General features: G+C 42.8%; 1 protein-coding gene across 22 annotated transcripts in view; it reads left to right on the plus strand.

The window, feature by feature from the left end:
• The first annotated feature begins 232 nt into the window (after positions 1 to 232).
• Patronin (calmodulin-regulated spectrin-associated protein patronin) overlaps positions 233 to 26,906 on the plus strand; it is a 68,115-nt gene continuing 41,441 nt past the window's right edge. For 21 of the 22 annotated variants that reach the window (XM_076895634.1, XM_076895638.1, XM_076895639.1 and 18 more), the window contains exon 1: positions 233 to 531. In XM_076895634.1, the coding sequence (XP_076751749.1) occupies positions 310 to 531 (222 nt within the window). In that variant the 5' untranslated portion in view covers positions 233 to 309. Of the gene's footprint in view, positions 532 to 18,559; positions 18,728 to 26,906 lie in introns of those variants that run through there. The other variant, XM_076895643.1, reaches the window with a different exon arrangement.

A 26,906-nucleotide genomic window follows, 5' to 3' on the forward strand; every position in this document is an offset into this window, starting at 1 on the left:
AACCCGTCGCGCATTCTAACCTAACTCTCGCTGCGACGTTCCAGCAGCGGCCTTTGCGCGCGGACCTAACCTCGACGTTCGTCGAGCGCGAACGTTCGCGTCGTTCGAGCGCGGACGCTCGATGATCGATTGAAGCGTGACTCGATGATCCCGTGACGAAGAGGCGGGTTTTGGAAGGTGCTTGTGCGTGTCGAGGGACATCCGTCGAGGGGTAACGCGGTCCACGAGCCGGCTATGACGAGGACAAGGACCAGCACGGACGGATAGAGTCGCCGCTGGCAGCCGTCGCGGATGCTGTGACCTCGTTGAATGTGGAGTGCGATCTCGCGCCTCTTCGCCAAGGGGAAAACAGAGGTACCTGCCCCTGGAACGGAGGAACGGGCGTCTGACGGCGTGCGCGACACGGCCGTTCATGTTTCCGACGCAATGGATCGTAACGCGGGTGACGATAGACGCAAGGGCTCCGCCGGCGAGCAGCATCACGGGGGAGCCGAGGCTGAACACTTCTCCGACGCCTACGATTCTCGTCAGGTACGGATCTGCGTTTAATACGACTTTTGTCTGAACGGTTCAATGGTTTAACTCTTTGCGCTGTGAATTGGTTCATAGATTTTGATTGTCGATGGACTGTCTGCGGGTTGAAAGTGGTATGGTTGAAATTTAGTTCGCAGGAGAGTTTCTAGAGAGTTGTGAACGATGTTGTTTACTGATTCTGTTAGATGGAGCTCCGGAACTTGAGAGTTGTATTTCGTGGAGCGCGCAGTTGTTTCTTTGGTTTTTGTTTACTGTTGTTGAGCGATGATCGTCAGTCCATCGACAAAGCGCAATGAGTTGAATAATTCTTTCTTCGCTAGCGTGGTTTATATTTGGTATGTGTTTTATGGGAGAGGAGTAATCGATGAAAGTTAAGAATGATTGATGAGAATGTAAGCGTAATCAGTGTTTGCATACTTTAATATGTATGTATAGAGGAAAGAATGTCGTGTAAAAGTTGTATAATACCTAGAGATTGGTATTATAGCAGCAGAGGAATGTTTTAAAACAGAACTGCAATTATTTATGCACATATACTGCATTCTCATCATGTTTAAAGTAGATACAACAGCGAACGTGTTAACACTTTTATTTTCTGATCTTGCTGTGTTACCGAACGTTTGCAAATGTTATCATTTTGCACATGAGAGATTTTGATGGAGGTATTTAATCTGAAATTGTAGAGAGCTATACGTTGATAGGAAAGAGAATTTTAATGATGCAATATAAGAAATATATTTGACATAGGTGCAATCGACTAGATGATAACAATATTGATTGCATTCTGTATTATTAGTATGCAAATTAATTGACCTGTATGTTGTCCATAGTTTTGAATTGATTTTACTCGACGATGAACTAGCTTTTGCATCCTTGATTAATATTAATGTTTGTCTATATCGTTTCTTTCAAATACTATTTATTCTTGATGTGCAAATATTAGATATGTCTGATAGAAGATGGAATAGTGGTCTTTCCAAAAGAATTTTCTTCTGCCACAGATATTTCTGGATATAAATTTATTCTGTATGATTAATTATTGAGAATGCTTTTTTGTATGTTTATGTACATATAATGTTGGCAAAAGCATATTTCCTTACTATTTAATTCTGTAATTATTATTTTAAGATCCTTGGCTTATAACTTAATACTAACGGACTAACGTTTAAAGTAAATAAGCGATAATTACTGCTGGGTATAAATATTAATCAAATTATCATGAAAAACAGATATTCATAATATGTATAAGAGGAAGTTCCTTAATTTGGGAAGTCTAATATTAACACTGTTCATTATAATTAATTGTAGGAATTTCAGAAATACCATTACCATTCTTTCTATTAATCGTATATTCCTGTTAGCACTTCATATAGTGCTCGTTTTCGTTCCAAGTTTTACAGAATAGCATTTTTAGTATTATGCTGATAAACTTATTTCTCTATGTAATTCTCGCCTTCTTTTTTTGGTCGTTAATACTTCTTCTCGCATAGATTTACGAATCGTATCTCGAGAACCTCCGCTCGAAAACAGATCTCCCCAAACAGAATAATAAAACGAATCAATTTATCCGTATCATCGAATCGATAACCGATCTTTTAAATACTTGAAATGAAAATTTCACATTTTCTCGATGTTACACAAAAAATGTGGTTCACAAGATCAAACATCAAAGAAATAATTCACACTTTCTACGACACCGACTACACGTTGGCTAGTCTTATTAAAAAGAAATGCTACGGAGTGAATGCACTTCATGATTATTCAGATCAGTTATTATTCCGATAGTCATCAGCGTGTATACATAAAATATTCAAGAATACTGTCGTTAGTCGAGAGTATCGCGAATTCCTGAAACAGCAGATTTATTCAGAAAAAAGGAAAGAACCCGAAGGCGATTTCCCCTCTTATTTCATTCCTTCAACACTGGTTAATAACAGCGTTCTCTGTAAATTAGCATCTTTACAAACTCGAAGCCAGTCGCTGATCGTTTGCATCGCAACGTTATTAGTACGGTTAATTATCAAAAATGTTTCGCAACGGTACCGGGAAGCGATTCTCATCGGGTGGTTGTCGCCGTTCCGAGTCGAGCAATTCGTCTGGATAAGAGAGCATCGTGTTCGATCAATGAAAAGATATCTCTGCGCAACGCCTCGTGTCCAGAGCTCGTTACAAGCCCCGCTGCATCCGTGTATCATATTCCAATTAATCGTAATTAATGAAGTCTGAACTTACACGCGGAAACCGTTGCACGCGAGTCGTAAGAGTTACAAGCGACTTTCTCGACCAGCTCTTCTTCTTTTTTTTTTTTTTTACCAATAGACCAACCGAGCATTATTTCTCGCGATCGAAACGCGAGGTACCAACTTGAAAAGGTGCTCCAACTTGGCGATGCTCTGAAGGACGAGGGGGGTCGCGAATTCTTCTGGCGAATGAAAGGAGGGTGCAAGTTGTATAAAGGACTATTTCGCGTCCTCCTCCTCTATTAAAGTGTACGAGAAAATATTCTTAAAGAATTCTTGAAAATGTAGACGAGTCAGTATGAAAGAAATAGGTTTCGTAATGTATTTCCGGTAGATGGTGGTGGTGGTCGCTGGTAGCCGTGCTGGCGACAGTTTGCACGAAAGCTATTCCCGAGCCGCGACGCTATGACGAATATGGCGTTCGTTTCCTGTACGCAAGGTTATTTATTGCACGGTAAAACGAGCCTGTACCTGAACGAAGAAGCCACCTCTCCACGGGGGGCTTTTTATTTTGGTTTTTTCGCATTGCGTGCTGGATCTCTAGGAATCGCGACTCGCGCTAGTAATTAGCCGTTTAATTACGCGACTCTCGCTGACTTCGGATTAACCATCGCGAGAAACCCGTCCGTGGAACCGCGTTCGGAAATGTCGCGTTCCTGGAAACCTCTGACCCTTCTCTTTGAACCTATCGCGTTAATGTGTGTGCAAAGAATTCGCGACTGTTTTTTTTTTTACTGGTTTCGACGTGACCCATACTTTTAAATTTATTACGATCGCATATCGAGCTTTGAAAGATCGCAGTTCGAGTCGAAGAGCAAGGATAAAATAACAATTTCTCTCCCGCGTAGGAATAAAATAACGTGCTAATATTTCTGCACAGCGGAGGTGTATTTTCTTTAACAGATCCCACGCACGCGTTACGGTTCTCATTTGGATCGAGGCTCGATTTGTCGATGTTAAAAAATTTAATAAACCACTTACCATACCTCGAGCGTCGTAAATATTTCCAGCGTTCCGTTTCTGCTTCGCCACGTTCCATTTTTCGTCTTCTAAAAGGGGCTTCAGGATATTCGCACGCACCCTCTGATTTAGTTTTATTGACATTTCAAGAGCGCATATGGATGCGAGAATTCTGGGTTACCGGGTTACGCAGACACGAATTGATTAGAATCCACTGCGATAGACGAAATTACATAATTTTACAGAGAAAGAGAGAGAGAGGACATTTTTGCTTTGGTAAGTCGTGATCAGATCGCGATACGAATTCACGTCTCGCGCGAAGCAGTGTCGATTTAAATGGACGAACTTAAATGGAAGTTCGATGCTCCTCAAACAGCCTGCTGCCTTCTGTTGGATTGCTTCGATTTAACCTGCGAATGTGTAATTTTAAAGATGAATGATCTTCCTTCCGTATCGATCAAATTCCACGGAAATTGATCCTACACCCAGCAAACTTGAGTACAATTTCTTCGTGGTCGCACCTCGGACAGAATAAACAGCAAAACGTGAGATTGGATTCTCGCGATGTTGGCAGGATGTTACTACAAGCGATGTATTTTAAACGGAACTTACTTTCAAGAAAAGTTTACATCGAAGTGCCACTCCGTTTTGTACGCATACAATTTACTGTCGACAATCTTCCGCTTGATATGCAACGAGGAAGTATATCGCGATAAACAAATGTCGATATCACGATCGAATATCGTGACAATAGAGTTTATTAATCGTTTCATTAATTCACGTTCGCGTTACTGAACAGCCGTTGAAAGCGACGCTTTCGATGACTCATACGAATTCTTGTTCTATGAATCGGACCACGTGGACTGATGCCACAATGCGTTTCGACATTTGAAATTTCCCAAAGACGATCCAGTTCGTTCGCTGTTGAGAGAATAGAAATGTGGAGGACTGAACTCCCGTGTGCTCTGTTGGTAATTAGGCAGATTCAGATACTTGCGCGTACCTCGTCAACTTCTAGATGTCCTGATGGTCCCGAGACAGTAGGGTCTCGCAGGACGAAACTTCGTTCCACTTGTTCGGTTAATTTCAGTTCGCAGAATAACCTGCTAGTTCAGAGTTTCTTAAACTTTCGAGGACCCCATAATATTTACAGAATAGATTGCAGGCAAATATTTTATGGCATTCATTAATCTTGAATTTTAAGGCACAAGACACTTTAAGAAAATGTCCTGTTGGAAATGGGTTTTATAAATAACAGATAGCGATTTATTTTTCTATAATGTTCTTTATTTGAAGAGACCTTTGCCTTGCGCTCTCTCCAGAGAACTGAACTAAAGTTAAAACATATAGAGCCAATGACCTAAAGAGGCTCTATCGCTTTTTATATAAACAAACTTTAGAAATGTATATCTGAAAGGAACTGCCATCCCTTCAGACTTGAGGACGAGAGATTAATTCTTGTATTTGGTTTCCAACGAAAACTAACATGTTCAATAAACACCAAACTTAAAAATACAATAAGTGTATAATACAATAATAGAAATAACATTTGTCGAGCTTTGGCGGCACAGTTTAAGAAACTCTGCGCTAGATAGCTGGAGTATCCTTGCAGGATCTTTGGTGCAGACGATGAAATCGTTGTTCTCACAGAAATCTACATCCGAACAGTGATTGGTTAGATCGTAGAGGAATTAGCCTCGCGATACGCCTCGCAATGTAATTGTCCATTCCGCTCGACGATGAGTCGAACTTGCCATTGTCCTGTGCGGTTCGTGGCTTCGTTTGCACCGTTAATCTTGGCACACGGCAGCCTGCGCAAACCCGTCGCGATAAACAATCAATATGTAGGCATCATAGCGACCCCGTTATCGACGGTCAAAAGCTTGGCGAGCGTCCCAAACGGACGGCCGTGTCTCTTTCGGTTTCCTTTCGGGAAAGGTGTCGGAAATTCTAACCGGTTGACTGCAAGAAAGCGGTGACGGACACTTTGCCAACCGGTCGGCCCCACCCGAATCAGTTTTCGACGATGATTAATTCGATTTTAGTTCGCGTGAACGTAAAACAGTGGCGTTGTCGACGTTTCAAGACGGGACGATTAATCGTTTCGAAGGTTTGGGAAGAATTAAAAAGCTGGAGAAGGTTGGAGCTGGACGTGGGATTTAAATAGGGACGATAATACGCGAGAATGTCCTGTCTTCTCTTAGATAGAGACTTGATGTGATTCTTTCATGGTATTTTAAATAGCACAGCTGATATTTGTAACGTTGCGAAATTGTTCGTCTTCTCAGGGAGTCTGTCGATTATGTCTTCTAATTAATTTCTGCAGGTTTGGGAAGAGTCAGAGTACTGATCATGGGATTTAAATAGAGACGATAATACACAAGAGTATCGTATCTTCTTTTATATAGCGACTCGATGCGAATCTTTCGCAGTATATCAAATAGCACAGCTGATTCTTGCAACGTTGCAAAGTCATTCGCCTTCTCAGGGAGTCTGTCGATCTTCTAATTAATTCCGTTAATGCGACGATGAATCTGTTAGCCGATATACAATCTTTGACGTAATGCCAGCTGGTGGTGCAGCACGTGCGCATGGTGCGCGCAGTAACCAGATTAAAATTGAAATTCGAACGATCGAATTGGCTCGATTAAATTTGGTAACACGTCGCGAGCCGCGATTAAGTATATCGCTCGATCGAAGGGTTGGAGCGTTGGTCCGGTTTCACGGGGCGCTTCGTTACTCATCGGCTAACAGCTGTAATTATTTACACACGCACAGCTGTGACTATCGAGTAATCGATGTCCTGGCGCGCAGAGCGTTCGCCGTTTTTTTTGTTAACTCCTTGGCGAATTGCTCGTCAGAACCTCGCGAAACTAATTCGCGTCGTTCAATTCGTGATCGTTCCGGGTGAAAACTATAGGGTAGAACGTTGTAGAAAGCATCGATCGAATGTCACAGTTCGACACGCGTGCAGTACACTTTAAATAGAGAGAAATTATAACGGAGAAAAGTGATTTTCACGTGGCACGCTTGTCTCGTATCGTGGATTGCTTAAACTTAACTCACGCGCTCGTTTATTATTTACGAGGGTGTCCACGCGGATCGTTAAATCGCGATTTAGCTGCTGCCTCGAAAGAGGAAACCTTTTGGTAGTCTTGCCTCACGCATTGACGAAATGGGAACACCGACGATTAATTTCCAATCACCAGAAATCACGTCGCTAAGTAAATAATAAATTCCATTGGATAAGATATTAAAATACTCGATTGAAAATATTCGATAAGTGTATCTCGATGTTCTGTCGTGTATACGAAGTCGGGATATCGAATTTTATCGGCACAGTGGAGAATAAAAATGCGTTACGTAGCACGTGACGAGTGCACGTTAGACGGTCTGTTTTCTCTAGTTAGAAATAGCGTATTACCGAGCGTATTCCGTTATTAATACACTGTTGCGTGTAGAAATGTATAAGACGCTATGGGCGATGTTATCTGGACGGATCTTTAGGCTTCAAATTGTTTCCGCCGATTAATGTTGCGGAAACGGGGGTACCTAATCTAAGGTGTGTCGCTTAATTCTGCGTTACACAGGAGAAAATATACCGCGTGTAACAGCATCGCGAAGCGTGGCGACTGCTGCCAACGATATCGTGCTGTTGTTAACCAGTTAACTGTGGGGCGTAATTTGAAAAATCCCTCGCGAAGCGTGTAATTAGATCGAGCAACGACGAGTCTCCACATCGAACGCAGATCTTAGACGCTTCTATTGCGTATCTCACGAACAAAGTAAAGCAGAACGAGGAAGCGTTGCGTTCTTGTTCGATAAAAAAATCAGCAATTACAGTCGTTAATAGAGTTCTCGATCGAAGTGTATACACGTGTCGAACGTAGTTAATTAGTTGAAGGTATCGTCGATCTTAAATAATTGATAGAATACAAATTTTCATGGATCGGTTCTTCTTCGATTTTACTATTATTCGAGACGAAATATGTTTACAATCTCGTTATTGATCTCATTAATGATTAAAATAAAGTAAAAAGATAAATAGAGGAGAATAAATAGATAAATCGTATCAAGAATAGAAAAGATGCAAAATGGAGCCGCAGCGTTGGTTCGAGCTTCCTGAAAAAGGGTTATCGTTCATTTCACCCTTCTTAGCCCCTCGAGTTCCTCCACAGGGAACAATGTATCCACGAGCAAGGGAGTATCGCGTGCACGATACGATCGCCGGTAGATCGAGCGAATTCCAAGCCGGTTTATCGCCAGGTTACGCGAAAACAGGTTGCGAAATCGAACCACCATTCGTGAATTATGGCTGGCCACATGGAGGAAAAGCTCGAGCACGAAGTTCCTTTGGTAGCTGGTTTTTAACACTCGCGACGTCCGAGGAAACGAGTCGACTCGGACTAGCCTTGTAATCTGGGTCATCGGATTAGGGATCCGACGAGCAGCTTTCGCGAAACTCGGAAAAATGCAGCTCCATTTCGAAGTGAAAGTAGCGGCTGACAGTTCGCAAAAGTTGCCACGATTTACGGCGCTCGGTTAGCGAGGCAATTAAACATTTAGACGCTGGTATCCGAGTAGATTTTTGGGGAGAAGTTCGATGGAGGAAGTCAGGACGAAATTCAAGGCGTTCAAATATTTAAATAGCTTCTCCCTTCGTGGAAAGTTCAGCCTCGAGTTTCCTTCTTATCGCGCCTTCTTATCATAAAATCTGAATGATTAAAGCTTCAAACGCTCTATGTTAATTATTAATACTCACCGTCAGATAATATATATTTTCTGTAGGCTCGTAATCTATTAATTTAGCTATCAGTTGTGTAATTATATCGAACATTTCAAAGTACTTTCTCCACAGTTAATTTTTTCTTAAGAACGACAATGGAATAGCAGATAGATTTTTTTTCAGAAGACGATTCGAAAGGAGTCGCTATCTGAAATCGTTCGGTTTCGTCTGACTGGGCATCATCACCGTTTCACACGGTCGAACGACTTCGTTGAGAGCTCGAAACGTATTCATCCTTCGTCTTCTATAAATAGTCTTCGCCATTTACTTTCTGAACATTTTTTCACTCTCTCTCTCTCTCTCTCTTTCTTTCAATTTTAGCCGGAAAAACAACGAGGCAGCGTCCCTGTTCGAACGATTCGTCCATACAATTCGCTCGCTACAATTCAAAGCGAGAGAAGAGACAAAACGAATAGTTTGTGAGCATAGTCGAATAGCGAAGCGTAAATAAGAAATTCTTCGCGGCTAAAGAATACTCCCGAAAACGCGCCAACTATTCATTCAATTTTAACCGAGAAATCGATCGAAACCCCTTCCTACCTTCCCAGAAACAATCCTGTTAATGGAACCCTCTATTCCAGAATCCACTCGATCTTTATTAACGAAACTAAAATCGATCGGCTATCTTTAACAGCGATATAAATACGCTAATAATCTCTCTTTGTAGATGACGATAGAAACTTGTACAAAAAGTTTGCAAAACCGAGCAAGCCCACGAATCGTTCGAAATCTCGTTTTTCCACCCAGGAGCATTTCCCTAGAATCATTTTCTTTAGTTCAAAAATTGTTCCTACAAATAAAAGAGGGTTACAGTCCTCGAGAATCTGTAATCATAATTCGTCTAGCGTATTACCAAAAATTGAACGACTAAAACCATCGTTTGCACAGCAAATGACTTTCGTGACTGCGTACGACGCTCGCGAGACGCGCCATAAGGTCCTCCAGTTCTCCACGAAATCGTCAGCTCGCGACTTAACGCGGAATTACTATTATCTAACTTTCACCGTAAGAAAACAGGGAACAAGGTACATCTACCAGCTGAATCGTAAACGTTTTCTTATATAAACGAAGGGGAATCCGATCGCGGAGGCTCGATCGTTACTGGTCAGGTGTCAGCGGACTCTGCGATCTAAATAAAGCTGTGCTTGCTCCAATGATCTTGACTGATCGATCGCGTTTGGTCACGACTGGTGCACGCTCTCTAGGCTAGCGCTCCACTTTTAAAGATCGAGGCTTTTCCGGGACGCTCGCGTTAATGTCGCCTCCACGGCCAGCCGTCGACGAGATCTATCATTCGCAGAGGAAAATCGCCGTGGCGCACCTTGGCGATCACCTTCTACGGTGATCGAGACGCTCGCGATGTATGCGCACACCTCTCGTACCTGCTGCGCGTTCCACGCGTGTTACACGAGACGCGATTTAAATCGCCGCGACTTCATCCTTGCAACTCGCTCGAGTTTCCTTTTGCATTGGATCGCGACGCGTTCGATGTCGAACAGTTTCCTTCTCTTCCTTATCCTTTTCGAGAGGGTTTGCATCCTTCGATCGCTCTCCTATGGTATTTTACTTTGCTCGATGAAGATTTCCGCGTTTCTCTAAATCTGTGTAACTAAACCTCGAATTTTTAGAGAATTAATCGCGCGTAATGTTTCATAAAGGCAATCGTAATCGAACGCGAATGGTAAGTTTCACTTCTCCCGTTCGTTTATCCGTGAGCCGTAAATCTCGATGGTTCGCGGACGTGATTGGGAACGGGAGAACCGTGGCACCGAATAAAATCGCGAGTTGTTAGCCCACGGACCTTTCCTTTCTTTTCAATTTCGAAATCCAGCAAACCGTGACGGGAAAAAAGGAGCAGCAGTCGAGGGCAGCGTGGGCAGCGGAGGCGAAAGCCGGGGTGATCCAGCGTCGCTGAGGAGGCGTCTCTAGCCGGTTGCTGTTCCGTTCTACGCGAGCATTTACAGCACTCGAGACGCGTCCTCTGTCGATGGAGTAGCTCCAGGCTGAAGATAAATCGCTGGGTTGAAGATAGCATCGCGTGCGATTGGTTCAATTAAGAATCGAATCCTCCCTCTTAGTGATAAACGACGCGTTTGCCCACGAAGACAATGCGACATCCTCGCGTTCGTTTCAACGGATGAACTTGATCCGTTCAGGGAATCTTGACTCCGCTATTCTTCCTGTATACGACGTTGCGTAACACGCGATAGTCATTAAATATTCTATCGACAGAGATTGATGCATCGTAATGACAATTCTTGGCTCGTAAGATGTGGTCCAGAAATTTTCCAGAATATCGTTCGCAAGGCTGAAATGTAATAACTTCGTTTTATGTTTGCTTGAATGTGATGTTTGATTGATTGACAATTATTTTTCGTCTCTGTCAGCTGTTTAATTGTAACGATCAATATAGGAGTATGTAAAAATGCTAATGGATGGTAAGAATGTTACCGCGTGGAAGTATCAGAGTTTGACGTTAAGTGTCTTTTAATTGCCACCGTTGACCTCACTCTTCCACCGTGATGATGGTGGACAATCGTCATCGTGAGCATTCCGCGATGCGATTCCCAAGGACGGGAACGATTCTCGACGATAACTCACTGTTTTACCTACTTACATCAGTTACGCATTCGTTGCACGCACATTCGTGTTACACAATGTTACCAGTAATACGTGGCTGTTTATTTCTTTTTGATTGTCTGTTATTTTCTGGTGAACGGACACAGTTTGGGCTCGCGACTTGGGAAGAGATTTTGTCAACCGTTCACGTTACTTAAGTAATGTCCAGATGAGAAACGAATTAATTCGACCGTTTATATTGAAAGTGGTGCAAGTATATTTTCTTTTGTTTCGAGAAAATTGAATGTTAGCAGATTCGACAATTAAAAAATTAGGCGAATTTAACTAAAATGATTGTCAATTTCCAGGCTGGAAATGGACTTATACCAATTTCATAATTAGCATAATTAATTTCAATTTTGAAATAACAAATATCACTCAAAATATATCTCATATTAATCTAATTTTGTTTATAACAAGAAATAAAATAGGATTAGCATTTTTTATTATAAACATTAATTATATTTATATATTGTTAAACTTGACATAAGATACTGGCATTATTAATTATTTATGCTCTTCATGTGGCAGTGTTATGAAATATTCATGATGCACAGGAGTACTACATATCCTTATATTTTTCGTATGTAACAGTCTTGGCATCGTGATACAAGATTGAAATTGAACAAAGCATTGGAATTTTTCAAGATATTAAATACTAACTAGTTATATACTATATAATACTAACATATCTCATTTGTTTTAAGAAACGATTTACACCACTTTCAAAATAAAAGATCCAATTATTTATTCGTCCATTGGCTAAGAATGTTGGTCTTTCTTAGACGTTTCTTAAATAACGAGTAAAGTGCCAAGCAAGTAGGAAAAATCTGGTACGCAAGTGGTACACCCGAGCGACTCGAAACTTTCGTCTGAAACGAAATTCGTGTTCTCGTTGGCAGTGGCAAGGATCGAATGAAATTTTAATCCGCGATTCCCAGCTGCAGTTCTCATTATGTCGCTTAACTTGTCAATTATCAGATTCGCCGCGTTGCAGGCCGCGGTGGGATCTCGTTAAGACCGGTTTCCGCGTGTCGCGGTTCATGTTACTTTGGTAAATTTTCTTTCTAAATCCGTGCACGCTTAAATGGTTAATTAAATCCTTTAGAATATTACGTTCCTTCCTTTGTACCATCCGTGACGCGTGAAACGTGAAATCTTCGATCGAGTTTACTTGATATCCCCGCAAAAGCAGCAGCACGACGTTCACTTGATTTTGCATACGGAAGCGTGTTCGTTCTTTTCTTTTTTTTCAACGTAGAAATGTAAATAGCGATGGAGAATATTAATAGCCACATTTGAGAGAAGTTATTGGCTGCCTTTACAGTTAATGATTACGGAGAAAGTCTGCGCTATCTTTAACTGCACCCGATAAAGGCTGATTAGCATTCAAATATAACCGCCTACAATTTACCAGGCATAATTTTACAACAAAACGTACACTGATAAATTTATCTATATTAATTTGTAGAAAAAGTAAAGCTTGATAGACGATTCAGCTTTTGCTGAAAGCTACTTGATTATTATTGGTGGATCGCGAACTAAAACAGCAAAAGCTCGGAAGTGAGAAAGAAGACTTTGTAAATTCTCACCTGTTTGCATATATATGTGTATGTGTGCGTGTATGTGTGTGTGTGACTGCATAAAATGAAGGAGAACCTTCTTCAAGCATAGACGATCTAGCTTCATTAATATTTACTCACTGTAATCAGTATGAAATTACGCTATTACAGTGGAAAGAATTTTCCCTGGGAAGGAGGGAACGAGATTATCCAATTATATGGAAATTGGGATAACTTAATCACGATCGAGGAGATTGCGAACGTGTGTATTCCACGTTCAAGTCCTCGGCGGCGTTTCACGGCGATAAATCATCAGGACCAGCTCCCGTGTTATGGAGAAACGCGATGAGATTAGATAAGTTGTTCACGCTTCCACAAGAGATCGAACCAATGCACGCAACTTTGTAATATCCATGTACCAGATTTTCGAAAAAGAGGAACAGAAAAGAGAGACTGTAGCGTGTGCCACGTACTCGTGGTCGTTGTGCACATCCAAAGAATTATGCGAATCATTTGTTAGCTAAGTGAACAGTCGCGTAATTTTTTCTATCTTCATCGCAACAATGTTTCCCTCGAGGAACAGGGAAAGAGATATCCTTATTTTTCAAAGAGATACAAATTTCACAGAGCTTACGAAAAAGCGAAGATAGCATTCCGTAAAAAGCGTTAATATTAATGTCCTCGTTTGATTTCGCGTGTTTCGAAAGCATCGCGGTGATAGAAGGGGTTTCCGGTAATAGAACAACTGTTTACGAAGCTCGCAGGGGTTTCACCAACGAAATAGTTAATTACAGAGCTTGGAGAGTTTCTTGGTAACAGAATAACTAATTGCAGCGCACACAGAGCGGTGGCAGCGTCGGGTATAACTAATTGCGCTGGCTAACACTTATTTTCTGCTAACTTCGATTCACGCTGGGAAGCATATTTCTATCGACTATTTAAGGAACGACGTATATACAAAGGAGGAGTCTAACAGATGTATTTCCATTAACTGAAAGCCATACGGTGCTCACGCTGGTTTACAACACCGCTCGCTGTTCAAGAGAGGAAGCTCGTCCCGCGTTGAAGGAAACGCATACGTTTCCGACGATGGAGTTGAATTGATTGGTCGCGCAAATTTTACAGTGGTCCTGTCCACTGGATAAGGGGATGTGGAAGACTCGTATAATACTTTTATTAGAGTTTTTATATAGAGAAACGAGATACGAGAAACGTAATAACACTTAAATAGTTCACTGTCGAAGGACCTTCGCGTCCTTCAGTTTCCATAATTTCAAGCAAACGCTGCTGAGGACTTGAATGCGATGGTCGAACAAACGAGTATAAGTTTAGCTTAAAGCACTTGCATTATTTAAAGTTTAATGCAAGATAAGACATGATTAATAAGACATGATTCACGTACTTATTCCGTCGTGACAACGTCTTTTGACTTGGTCAACGTTTGAGGGGTGAAATCGACCCTCAAAAGGGGTGTTAAGGAAATAGTGCAAGGATCGACATAAAAAACAGTGAGGACACTGGACAGAGAATTTGGGACCGTCTCGCACCAAGAAAATGACTATGTTCATTGGCAATCTGTTCATTTACAAGATTCCACTTCTCAACAAGTTGTCATGTTGAAAAATCCAACACACAGTGGTCACTGCATCAAGAACAAAGAAGAAACCCGACAAATAGTTTATTGTATATATTATTTTATACAAATAGTTTATAAAAATTAGTTGATAAGTCTCATATGCCTGTAATAGATAAGCCTGTACGTTTTAGTTGTATAATATGTATCATACATCTATTTTTAAAGGTGTACACTAACAATTAGCTTGTAAGAACACTTGTTAATCGCAAATTGTAAAGAAGTTACAATAAATGGTTCAGCTATTCTTAATTAATTGTTTAATCATTTAGAAACCTGTCCAGCACTCCTAGAATGACCAATCCTAATCCTTGAACGAGAGAAAACTCGTAAAAAATAGCCCTAAGCCCACTTAAATTACTTGGACGTTTAAAGCTTTGGCGCCTCGATTCCAAGAATTTCGACGATTCTTGGAAATGACGTCATTTTCCAGGAAATGGCACGTTCAGATACCTCCTCGCATGTTATGTTCTCCTGATACAAAGTTCGAAATCAGGGTTTCGCTTAGAAAAATGCCAGAAATCTGGCAGTTCCAAGAAAATGACGTCACTTCTAGGAATCGCCGAAATTCTCAGAATTCTCGATGACGTCATTTCCAAGAAGTGGCACGTTCGGATACCTCCTCACATGTTATGTTCTCCTGATACATTGTCGATTTTTCGACCAAAATTTCCAAAAATCGACTTTGTATCAGGAGAACATAAGTAGTGAGGAGGTATGCGTGCCACTTCTAGGAAAATGACGTCACTTCCAGGAATCGCCAAAATTCCAGGAATTCTCGATGACGTCATTTCCAAGAAGTGGCAAAACTCGGATACCTCCTATGACGTCATGTTCTCCTGATACATTGTCGATTTTTCGACCAAAATTTCCAAAAATCTACTTTGTATCAGGAGAACATAAGTAGTAAGGAGGTATGCGTGCCACTTCTAGGAAAATGACGTCACTTCCAGGAATCGCCAAAATTCCAGGAATTCTCGATGACGTCATTTCCAAGAAATGGCAAAACTCGGATACCTCCTATGACGTCATGTTCTCCTGATACATTGTCGATTTTTCGACCAAAATTTCCAAAAATCGACTTTGTATCAGGAGAACATAAGTAATGAGGAGGTATGCGTGCCACTTCTAGGAAAATGACGTCACTTCCAAGAATCGCCGAAATTCCAGGAATTCTCGATGACGTCATTTCCAGGAAATGGCACTATTCGGATACCTCCTATGACGTCATGTTCTCCTGATACAAAGTCGAATTTTCAAGATTTTGGTCGAAAAATCGGCAATGTATCAGGAGAACATGATGTCATAGGAGGTATCCGAATAGTGCCACTTCTTGGAAATGACGTCATCAAGAATTCCTGGAATTACTGAGAACCCCTATGACGTCATCAAACTTGGATTCTCAAATTGTTGGTCGAAAAATCGGCAATGTATCAGGAGAACATGACGTCATAGGAGGTATCCGAATAGTGCCACTTCTTGGAAATGACGTCATCAAAAATTCCTGGAATTTCGGCGATTCCTGGAAGTGACGTCATTTTCCTAGAAGTGGCACGCATACCTCCTTACTACTTATGTTCTCCTGATACAAAGTCGATTTTTCAAGATTTTGGTCGAAAAATCGGCAATGTATCAGGAGAACATGACGTCATAGGAGGTATCCGAATAGTGCCATTTCTTGGAAATGACGTCATCGAGAATTCCTGGAATTTCGTCGATTCCTGGTAGTGACGTCATTTTCCAGGAATTCTCGACATACTGAGACTCGAGGCGCCAAGATTCAAAGTTTCGACCAATTTATTTGGGTTCAGGGCTATTTTTTACGAGTTTCTTCTCGTTTAAGGATTGGAATTGGTCATTCTAGGAGTGCAGAACTTAGAGGAGAATGACAGTGCACAATTGCATTTCGTTTAAATAATTAATTTATTCATTAAAATTGTTACAATGTACAATAAATACAATTAAACTGTATTTTTCAATGTTGTAAACGTTGTACATATAATACAATCACTCTCGCATTCGCTATACAACTAAGTATGCTGACGTTAACGTAATATACTTGTAACATAGTAGAAAATATAATATAATACAATATATGATAATCAGCTTAAGATTACTGTGTAAAAATACGAAATCGATGTCCAAGGAGTGTGTCCTGCTTGTACAATATTGGTGTCGTCGGTTCTCTTGATAGAAAGCTGGCGAGAATACTTCTGCTGAGACTTGATTAATGATTCCTACGAGTAACATCCCATCTTATATTATCCTCTGGAACTCCAAAATTCTGGAATATAAAGATACATGCCACTTGTCGATTTGATCGACAAGTGGTTCAATCAGTTAATACTTTCTACCACCTAAAGGTGCCAAAATGTGCAAGTAAACCTACATTTGTGCCACTCATGGCTTTTACTACAACTTCATAAACTCGCAGAAGAGTCAGAAAATGTTAAACACGTATTCTCCTTCTATCGACAACGATCAACATTTAAGAAACACCGCGCATCGACATAAAAATCGAAATCGTCACCGTTCGTTCAGTTTCACCGAATCAGAGCCATTTAAATCGAGCCCAGAAAAATGTCTCGTTGCACGAGGATCCCCCGTGCTACCCGGATACTTACGCTCGTTAGTGTACTTGAATCACAATGATTCCAATGATTCGCGTATCCCCCCCTCCGTGTTCCCATCGTCGAGAGCCGACGAATCGACTTGGCGCGAGTGCACGAAGCCTAGAGTGCACGCCAGCTGACTCACTCGGCCACCACCGTGGAAGGTACTTCTCCTCGTACACGCTCGCACACTCTCTCTTTCGCTCCTCTCTCGGCTGGTATACGCCGACAGAGAGAGAGAGAGAGAGAGAGAAGAGAAAGAGAGAGAGAACGAAGAGCCACGTTTCGCCTCTAGTCTCGTTCCAAACTCGGAACACTTCTGGCATCCGCGGCCAGTTCCGTTCCACGACGGCACCGATGATTAACGGCTCGCCGATCTCACCGCGAGCAGTCGATCGCGCGATTTTTCCGTCGCGAGATGAACAACGCCGCTGGTGCATCCGCGTTCATCGCGTTTAACCTGCTATCGATCACCAATGGAATCGAGACCCGTGTTCATCGCCCTTCCGGCCATTTTGCTCAATTTCCGAATCGTTTTTAGCATACCCGGGACGCAGTGACCGACGAGGTGCTCGAGAATCGTTTCTTCCTCGAGGTAGTCAAGTGGAAAGGGCGGTTTCGAGGACTCGCGTTTTTTGTTACCAACTTTTTCACTTCGCTCGCTACTGCACTGGTCGTACTTGAACGGGAATGTTTTTGCTGTATTTGTGGTTTTTCGTAAAAAAACGCTATTTCGACGATTTTATATCTGTGTCCGTACACGCGTTTCGCGGAGACGTGTTTCTGGTGCGTTTCATAAGTTCCACGATATTGTGATTGGTATCCCGTGGTGTACTTTTGTCGAAGTTCCAAGGATCTGTGGCTTTCTTGGTTCCCTCGAACAGTGTTGGAGCATTGGTGACGCGATGCCCGGAAATATGACGGACGAGTGTGCACGGAGACGTGTCTGATATAGTCGAGAGGACGTTGGTGTGGTTCACGGAGTCGTTCCAACGCTTTGGCATTGACTTTTCTTCTCTATTTTCGCATTTTCCGTCGGATCGTAGGTGGCCACGTATATCGCGAAGATTTGGTGTACGAACACACGCGAAAACGGGATGACAATTTACCAACCAGCCTGCTCGCTCCCTCATCCGACGCCACGGCTGAATCAGATTCGCCGCGACTACTGGCGTTAAAATCAGCCCCTGGCTCCTTGCCACGTGAAATTTGATTCACTCGAAGATTATACGGAGGATACAGAGGAATGCGCTCGCTTCTCTTACAATGGAAATTACGACCTCGCAACATTTTCGTCCGCGTTTATCGTTTCAATGAAACGCCCCTGGGATGTTTAGTCTCTGATTTCCCTTGATCCCATAAATTCAACCGGGAATGCAAGTAAAAGCCAATTAAAATAGCACCCATCATGGAACAATGTCTGTTTAAAAGAGAACGCGATCCGTTGCAAGGTGGATTCTCGAAAACTCGATCGAGGCAAATGTTGTCGTGACTCAGAAAAGTTCTCAGAAAATCATGGAGCCCATCTCAGTTGGTCTTGTGTGAGAAGCATCTGAGACGAGTGCATCTCGGTTTGTCACCTTCGATGCGGTTTTACGGTGCATCGGTGTTGTTGCATCGCGAGCAACGGTGTTTCCGGTGACGTTTTCCTGCGGGGATCAGCAGTTTCTGGGATGGCGAGCGAAGTGATGCTGGCGCCCGCCGCGGCGCCTGGAACGTCCAGACGAGAAATAGACGACGTCAGAGATATGGTTAGAAACGCGGCCGTCACGACCGTTTACGTAAGTTAACCGAGACCATCCGCACGACGTTACAACGCTGGACGATATGTGGGCCACGAGATTACGCGAGAGATCCCCAATCACTCGTTTCTCCCTTATCGGACGCGATGCTCGAGGATAGCGATCTTCGCGCGACGATGGTCGAATCGCTGTTTGCATAAACAGATAGCTGGCTACGATATCAAAAGCGTGGCGAACGCGTTTGCGAGGCAGGAGAGCGTCACTCGAGTGTCCTGTCGGAGGACAGACTTTTTTTAGTCGCGTTGAAGGCGTTTAAAAGATGACGCGACGTCGTTAGGGAATTTATTAATTCGTTGACGCAAATGACGTCTATAGCCGTCCGATCCTTGGCGATATTTAGACAAATGACGGCTATAGCCGTCGTGGATATTTTAATCAAGAGAAAAAGAACAACGTTAGTACGATTGTTAATTATTGAGTAACGCATCTAAAAAAAAGTGATAGCATGCCATAAACAGTAACATACAACTTACACTCGATTTCATCTGGCAGTCATGAAAAATCGAAAAAGAAAGTGTTTCTGAGGACGATCGTAAAGTCAAAAATGTGCGTCAACGTGTTAAATAATGCATAGTATCTTCGTACGTTTGAGAGTGCGTTTAGATCGGTGCTTCCGGCGGTGAATGCAATGTGAAAGCTACGAGGAGCCGTAGCCTATCTGAAATTTCGCCTGGTGGCCAATTTACACGGTTCACTTTGGTCGAGCGTGGCGGTTAATTGAAACGAGTCGAAAAGCGAAGGAGAATCGAAAGTGGACCTGCGTGGCGCGGTCGAATCTTTTTTAATTCGCGTTCGATTGAACACGTTCGAAATATTTTCGACTCGCGCGACGTTCGAGCTTTCTCGCGGAGAGCCTTCGAGCTTTCGCGCGTCACGTCCATTCCGAAATTGATTTTGACGTTCAGCCAGCGTCGCGGTTATCCTCGTCAGATCAAACGAGTCTCGAGCAAATCTCTTTTACATTTGTTCTCTGTTGGCTAAAATTGTTCTAGCTAAAATCGCCACGTTCTAATGTACACAGTGGAGTCCATTAACGAACTCTGAAAGGGGTCTAATAAATGATTCTGCACAGAACGAACCCTTCCCTGACTCGAAGCTGTAAAACGGTACCAAGAAGAGCTTAATTCATGTCTTTCGCGAATATCTCTCCTTTTTCCGTTGATTATCGAGCGTCGCGATATAAAACCGAGAAATCAGAATGTTTCATTCGTACGATACACGATACCATTCGCGATAAGGCTAGATTGAACGCTTGAATGGGATATCGCAATCTGGTTTCGTATAAACGATTCTTGCCTGGGATTCGTGCTCGTTAATTTGCAACGCTCTCGCTAAACTAATACCGCGATTAACGTATTATTTATTATACACGTTATCCAGTGATACTCGCATCCACGTTAAAAGGGGTGAACCAGATCGCGTAGAAATTGGTAATCGTGACATAATTTCGAAGCACGTCTCGCGATATCTGTTAAATCAGTTAGTTCCACGACGAATATGAGATTAAACAGAAATCGAATGTCTGATTTTTCCAGATTAGATTAACGCTCCTAAGAAATCGTAATCCTCGAGATCGCCTGCGTTTACGATGCTTACGTTTCGATTCCATTTCCTGTTGATCATTCCTCTCGCGCGTTTTATACCATTTCTTGCGAAACACTGTGTTGTACAATTCGCTAGATGCGTGGCTGTTTCGCTATTACGAAATCTGGTGTTATTCTAATCCTCTGAGTTACGACTCGCTCGTAAAATTTCCTTCGCGTATTTTTACCATTTCTTTCCTCGATACGTTCGCAAAGCGAACCCTCTCGTTCGCCAAGCGAACGTTAAATCTCATCCAACAGCTCGGTAGTTCCTCGTAGGTTAAAAGGCGAAGATCGCTACGCGTGCGATGGAGATGATACGCGGCGTCTGTGCTCGCAGGGCGAGCAAATTGAAACAAGCGTCGTTCGTTCCCATAGATCGCGGCACGGTGTAATCCTCGTTCCGCTTCGTAGGTCTTTCGATGCTCTGGGTGTTGCCGGCTCGTTGCACAACTAATTAAATAGGCTGATCACGTATTCGACGCACGGGAGCTGGTTCTCCTCCTCGCGTTGCGTGTCTGCGCGGATCTCGAGCTTCCTTTCGGTTTTGCGTGGACTGTCCCAGCGACGCGTAGGTTCGGAATGACGACCGGCTGCCTACTCCTGCGAGGTGGCCAGGATGTCGCGAGAAATCGTAGTACGTTCCAGGGATATGTGTTTTCAGACGTGACGTCTGAAATGTTAGTTGTAAATTTTTATAAATGAACAATAATTGAACGTTTATGTTGGAAGTGGTGCAAGTCCATTTTCTTTTATTTCGAGAGAATCGAATGTTAGCAGATCTGACAATTAAAAGATGTAGGTTAATCATGTGGAGTCTGGGGATGTGTAATTTGATTATATAAATTTCTTTCAGGTGAGTTCAATTAAAATAATTGACAATTTCGCGGCTGCAAATGGACTTACACCACTTTCAAATAAACGGACCAATTATTGGACCATCATCGACTGTCATAATCATTAATTTTATACTGTGAATTTTAGTGTAGATTGTTAGGTATGAATGTAGATTTAAAGTTTGGCTGTTGCGTGGCTGTTTTGTTTCAATCCTTCGACCATCAGACTTAGAGAAGAGCTGCGCACCATACTTTAGAAATTCATTCGCGATTTACAACGAGAATGGCGAAACTTTTCATTTGGTGTGCATAACTGAGAAAGTAGATTCGAGTAATCGAAGCGCTGAAACAAACGCTGCATTGTTGCAAATTTTCTAAGCGCCCTCAGGCGCCAACAGCAATCAGAGGGTTAATATTTAAGGACGAAAGGGGTGGACAAAGTCCTTCTAGTCGAAAGAGCAAACAGTTGAAGATTGGGGTGTGCACGAGGAGCAGCTAGAGCAAGAGTGGTTATAGCATGATTTCTTCGTTACGTAAACGTTTTACATTTAACAAACGTTTTTACTCCAATTAGCCCGCGAACTTAATGCACCTTTTGTTCTGTTCGAGTTTCGAAACCGGTGTTTTCCTTTGAAATTACGCTCAGATTCGCTTCGTTCGAGTTTCTCGACGTTGAAATTGTCCGCGTCGGGGAAGTTTGGAACCGTCCATTTGTTCAGTTTCCGGTCAAGTAACTTGATTTCAACTCGTTTTCATTGACTCAAGCGACTCTAAACTATATTCAGCGACACGGAGCTGGTACCTCGCGTGACTGGACGTAATTAGTAACCTGAATTCGTGGTATAGACTCGAGGGGTGGTTTAATAAGCTGTCGATGGGGACGTTTCTCGACAAAAGAACTGGAAGACGTTCGAACGCTGTGTTACACAATGGGACGTCGCGTTCTTAATAATCGCAGAAGAATTTAAATGAACGACTTGCAAGGTTAATTAGAACGTTGAATGACGGATGCGAAGATAAATGATGATAGGATGCGTTCTTAAGGTGCCTCTTATTACTTAAACTCTTTTTACTTTCCGCGGATTGAACCCCCTTCTAATTGAACGTGGTAACACCTTATTACCAGGCTTGTCTTCATTGTTATTAAATATCAAGATCATGCTGGAGGATTACACGCGTTCGCAGACTCCTCTGACCCCTCGATGTTCGTTCAACTCGCGTTTCTAGTCCCCTAGCCTCGTTTTTTTCCATTTTCTTTCGCCTGTGATCCTTGCGCGAAGAAATTCGTCATCGTTTTTAGAGGCTCGATCCAGAGGTGACATCATCGTATGAGTAAAGCGCATCCAAAAATGCCACGGAAGTCGCAAATATACGTTTTATCGCGTCCTCGAATAAATTTCACTCAAAAGGTGGTACAAAGACGCGAAATTAATGTGCAGTTTTTTTTTATAGAAATCGAGTTCAAGCTTTTCAGCATTCGATGATAGCGAGCAGAAATTAGGAAACGATTTACATTCGTGGCTTTCTATATTCGCTTAATTGTGCGATCGATCTCGAGTCGTATGCATGAAAAACTCGGTTGACACGCGTCTCAGAATTCCTCATCAGACTTTTACATTAATTGCAATTGAAACTGAATTCGACGCTTGTACAGATAAAAGAATAGACGTGTGCCAATCGCAGGATACGATTTGCGTAGCGTGTAGGCGTACGTTTGATTATGTTTGAGGGAGACATTCGAGAGCGTTTAAGAATTTAGCGAATAAACTTAAAAAATTCGATAATTATAACGTTTTAGTAAAACAAATGCGAACGAGTGAACGAACAAACTCAGAAGATGGTCGATTAAAAATTAATAAAAAATCATCGCGCATTCCTCGCGCAAGTATCGCTAAATTTTCCTAATCATCGTAGATTTCAGTTTCTTCAGAACTACGTTTAAAAATAGACGACTAGACTCAGCGAGTAGGTCAACAGATGATTCCTCTCTTGCCTTCTGATAAATCTGTTATCTGGTCTTGTAAAAGTCGAGTAAACAAGGCAGATGAAGGCACACGACGCTCGCCTACTTCCTCGTCGAGCGAACAAATCATCGTCCCGCTAGATTAGAATATTACGAGAATTAAACGTTCGGAAATTCTCGTTCACTCTCACCGTGAGACCTTTGTGATCCTCGTGGGCGGATCGAAATGTGAGAACCAACCGCTTCCTTGTTTGGTAACGCTGATCAACGCTTTCCAGCACTTTTTATTCATCCGTGACAACGTGAGCATATCTGGTCTCCTCGCAGATAATTTCACGCCAAGTTTCACTGGCTATTTTTTTCTCCCCAGTCGAGAAAAGAAACCGCTTCGAATCTTTGATATCCACAAGTCGATTAATTCCTCAGAATCGAACCCTTTCCCTATTCTATTTGCTCGCCACCGTGCTACAAACTGATTGGCAAGCGTAACATTGTTCTCACCGGAAACAAATTGGATCGCAACGGGAACAGAGGTTCGATTTGAATTGTTGAACACCAGATACATCTTATAAAATTCTAGTTTTTCTTTCAATTCCATTAATGTTCAGATTAATGCTGACTAACCCTCCTTCCGTCGTCTCAGTTGCGCGAGGTAATTACCACTAGACTGTAATTGGCTATAATTAGCGCTACCCACCTCCGATCGCCTATGATGGATGCAACGCGATGAAACGCTCGGAATTTTAACAGTTGTTTGTTGAATCGCTGTTCAAAGTGAATCGTAGACATCCAATTAAAAAATCAGACCGCGTAATCACGCCGCGCGTGCATCTTACTTTTCGTTTTTTTTTCAATTTAAACGTAATAACATACTTTTACCGAGAACAATTAGCATCGACGCGTCGAGAACCGTAAGAGTTCCTCTTCGCGACTCGATCGAATCGCTTGGATGCCACCCCCTTTCCTCTGCGTGTCGATTGTTCACCCTTTGTCGTAGCATTCGACGTTCAGAAGAATTCGAGCTCGAGCAGTGCACAGAAATGTTAGCAAAATTAGAAGAAAATTCATTACACATACATTATTTATTATATTACATGTGTCTCAGGATTAAGGTCACCAGTTCGATTCGCGATACTCACGTTTGCCTCGAAATTTCGACCACGAATCAAACTCGTGACATTCATGTTCGACTCGAGATTCTCATCGCGAGTCAGACTCGTCAAAATATATCTAGAGATTAGTTAACATTCGACGTTGGAGAAGTTTTAACGATACGAATAATTGGGGTAGCGAAAAAGTGTTCCCAGCAGCGACAGTGGAAGTTCGAACGAGCTGCTCGAACTCTTTGAGCGTCTAACGATTCTTTGACCGTGCCCGGAAGAGGTGTTAACGATCTCACTCGAACCGTCCGAGTGGGTACTCCGATATAAATCCTGAAACGTCGTGTCGCGATGCGTCGGAGGAGCCCATTTTTTTCTACCACGCTGCTCTTTCTAGTAGCCTCGCGTACCCACTCGACATTTCCCGAGCTCCCTTCGAATCGTCACCCCGTCATCGCCTCGTATACACGCGGCGAACACGTTGGGGATCGGCCAGAGCAAATTGGTGCGAGTAGTTTTCACAGTTTTTTTCTTCCCTCCAACCCTCTCCTCTTTTTCTCTTCAGAACTTCAGCGAGAGGGAATTTTCGGTGACATTTCACGGTCAGATTTAATTCTCTGTGTCACGAGGATAATTTTGCGACCCTTTTCACGCGCATCCAAATGTACAAAACTTCAAATACCAAAGTGCATCTGTGTATTCGTTGTTGTTGGAAAACCTGTCTACATGTGTAATCATACGTCGAATCGAGTTCTATCGTTTTGCGTAACGACGATCCTTGAAGTCGAGCGAGATAAATAAAGATTGATCATACTTATGACTTCATCCTCCAGTTCTCCACTTGGCAAGAACGAAGGTCTGTCGCGTGGTCTTTCGAGGATAACTCATCGTGGATCGATAGAAAATGGCGTTCGAGGGCCGATCGGTTCCGTCGTGGTTTCCGCCGCTACCACCGCGGAGGATCGGCTTCGACTTTCGAAATTACCCGTATCTTGTGCAAATGGCTCGCGTGGGTGGGTGTAGGTGTACGGACGCGGTATTATATTTATTTCTCGTGCCTCCAGGCATAGCCTCGGAGTTAACTCTCCCTCGCTAACCGTGTACACAATTTATCACCGCTGTACACGGCTACGATTCGCATTTCAGCCACGTGATCGTGTTTCCGGCATTTTGCGAATCAAACTGCCGTTGCGCGCCGCGTGCGTGATTTTCCGACGTTTATTGCATTTATGATCGATTAGGCTTGTTAAGGTTACAGAGAGCCCCTCTCTGCAGCTTTTCAGTTACTTCTTGTTCGACTGTCGAAACAATGGTAGGATGAATCGCAGGGAATGATTCGCAACGATTACAGCGTGTTTAGTGGACGTTCGAGGTTTGTCGAATGAGATTTCGCATTATTCGTAAAACGAGTCGTGCATTTTGATTTTTTACGATTCCATTACGCTTGTAATGGAATCAAAGTAAGAACGTATGAAAACGGAGTCGACAGTTCTTCGTACCCTCGCTACTATCTTATCTAGCTGGAAAGTATTATCAGAGACGAAATAAGACATAGTTTGTGGGCGGTAGGACGATGTTTGCATAAGCTTATCGTTATCGTTCTACCTATAGCATGCGTGCCAGTTAGTTGGGAACACTGTTTCTACTTCTGTTGGTAACCGAAAGATCTCCAGCGTAACTTCCACTCTGCCACCGGGTCGTTCATCTTTACAGCGTACCGGATAATTACAGAAACGGTTTTTTAAATACACGATAAAGGGAACGCGAGTTCGCTTCTGCAAAGCTTTGTACGTACACGCTCGCGTATCACTCGCGTATCATTCTATGCTCTTACCCGGGCCATTTAAATTTACTCCGCGCGGATAAACATCCGCGAGAGTTCTCCGTTTCGTTTTCACGTGCTGGAAGGGTTTTTAAATAACCCCGATGCATCAGTCCCTTTCATCCTGTTTACGGTAACAAAAGCGTTTCGCAAAGCAGACCAAGAACGACGAGGAACGATCGTACGCGGAACATTGCGGCTTCTACAGGCATCCGTCGTTTTCCAGCCTCTTCCGTGAATTTCGAGCGTTTCCGTCCAGCCCGCCAGCTCGCACCCCCCGTTTCGTACGCGCCGCCACCGAAAATCATTGCTGCGCCTCCCCAGTCCTGTGCGGCTCTGCAAGCTCGTGACTCATCGCTACGAGCTGGTTTTTGTGCGTACGCTGTTGTGCCAGCTGACTTCCCAGACAGCACTCGACACGGCCACAAGGGGAGAACGAACGCCTCTCGGTTTCTATTCGCGGACGAACCGAGGCGAAAGGGTGCCGCGAACAGTCAAAAGGGAACCCTCGTGATGGGGGCAGGTGCGACGCTGCTGGCGAACCGAGTTGACCCTTTGACACGCGGATTTTTATTGGACTTAAGTTTTTGGGTACATCTTGACCAAGAATTGTAGTTGTATTCTGCGATCGACGCTCATTTTGAAGTTGATGATGGACGATAGAAGCAATTTCTTAAAGATTAGTGGATGTCTACTGTTAAATGCAAACATGCAAGATCCAAATTAATTTATGACCGGAAGGTACTCTCATCGTACTTCGAAATTCAAAGCAAGTTCATACGATAGTACCTAGTCGCAACAAAACTTTCGACTAGCAGTGTATTAGCATTCGATCTATTAATCAGTCGGATACA

Source organism: Xylocopa sonorina, chromosome 5, assembly GCF_050948175.1.
Source record: "Xylocopa sonorina isolate GNS202 chromosome 5, iyXylSono1_principal, whole genome shotgun sequence".
Taxonomy (NCBI): Eukaryota; Metazoa; Arthropoda; class Insecta; order Hymenoptera; family Apidae; genus Xylocopa; species Xylocopa sonorina.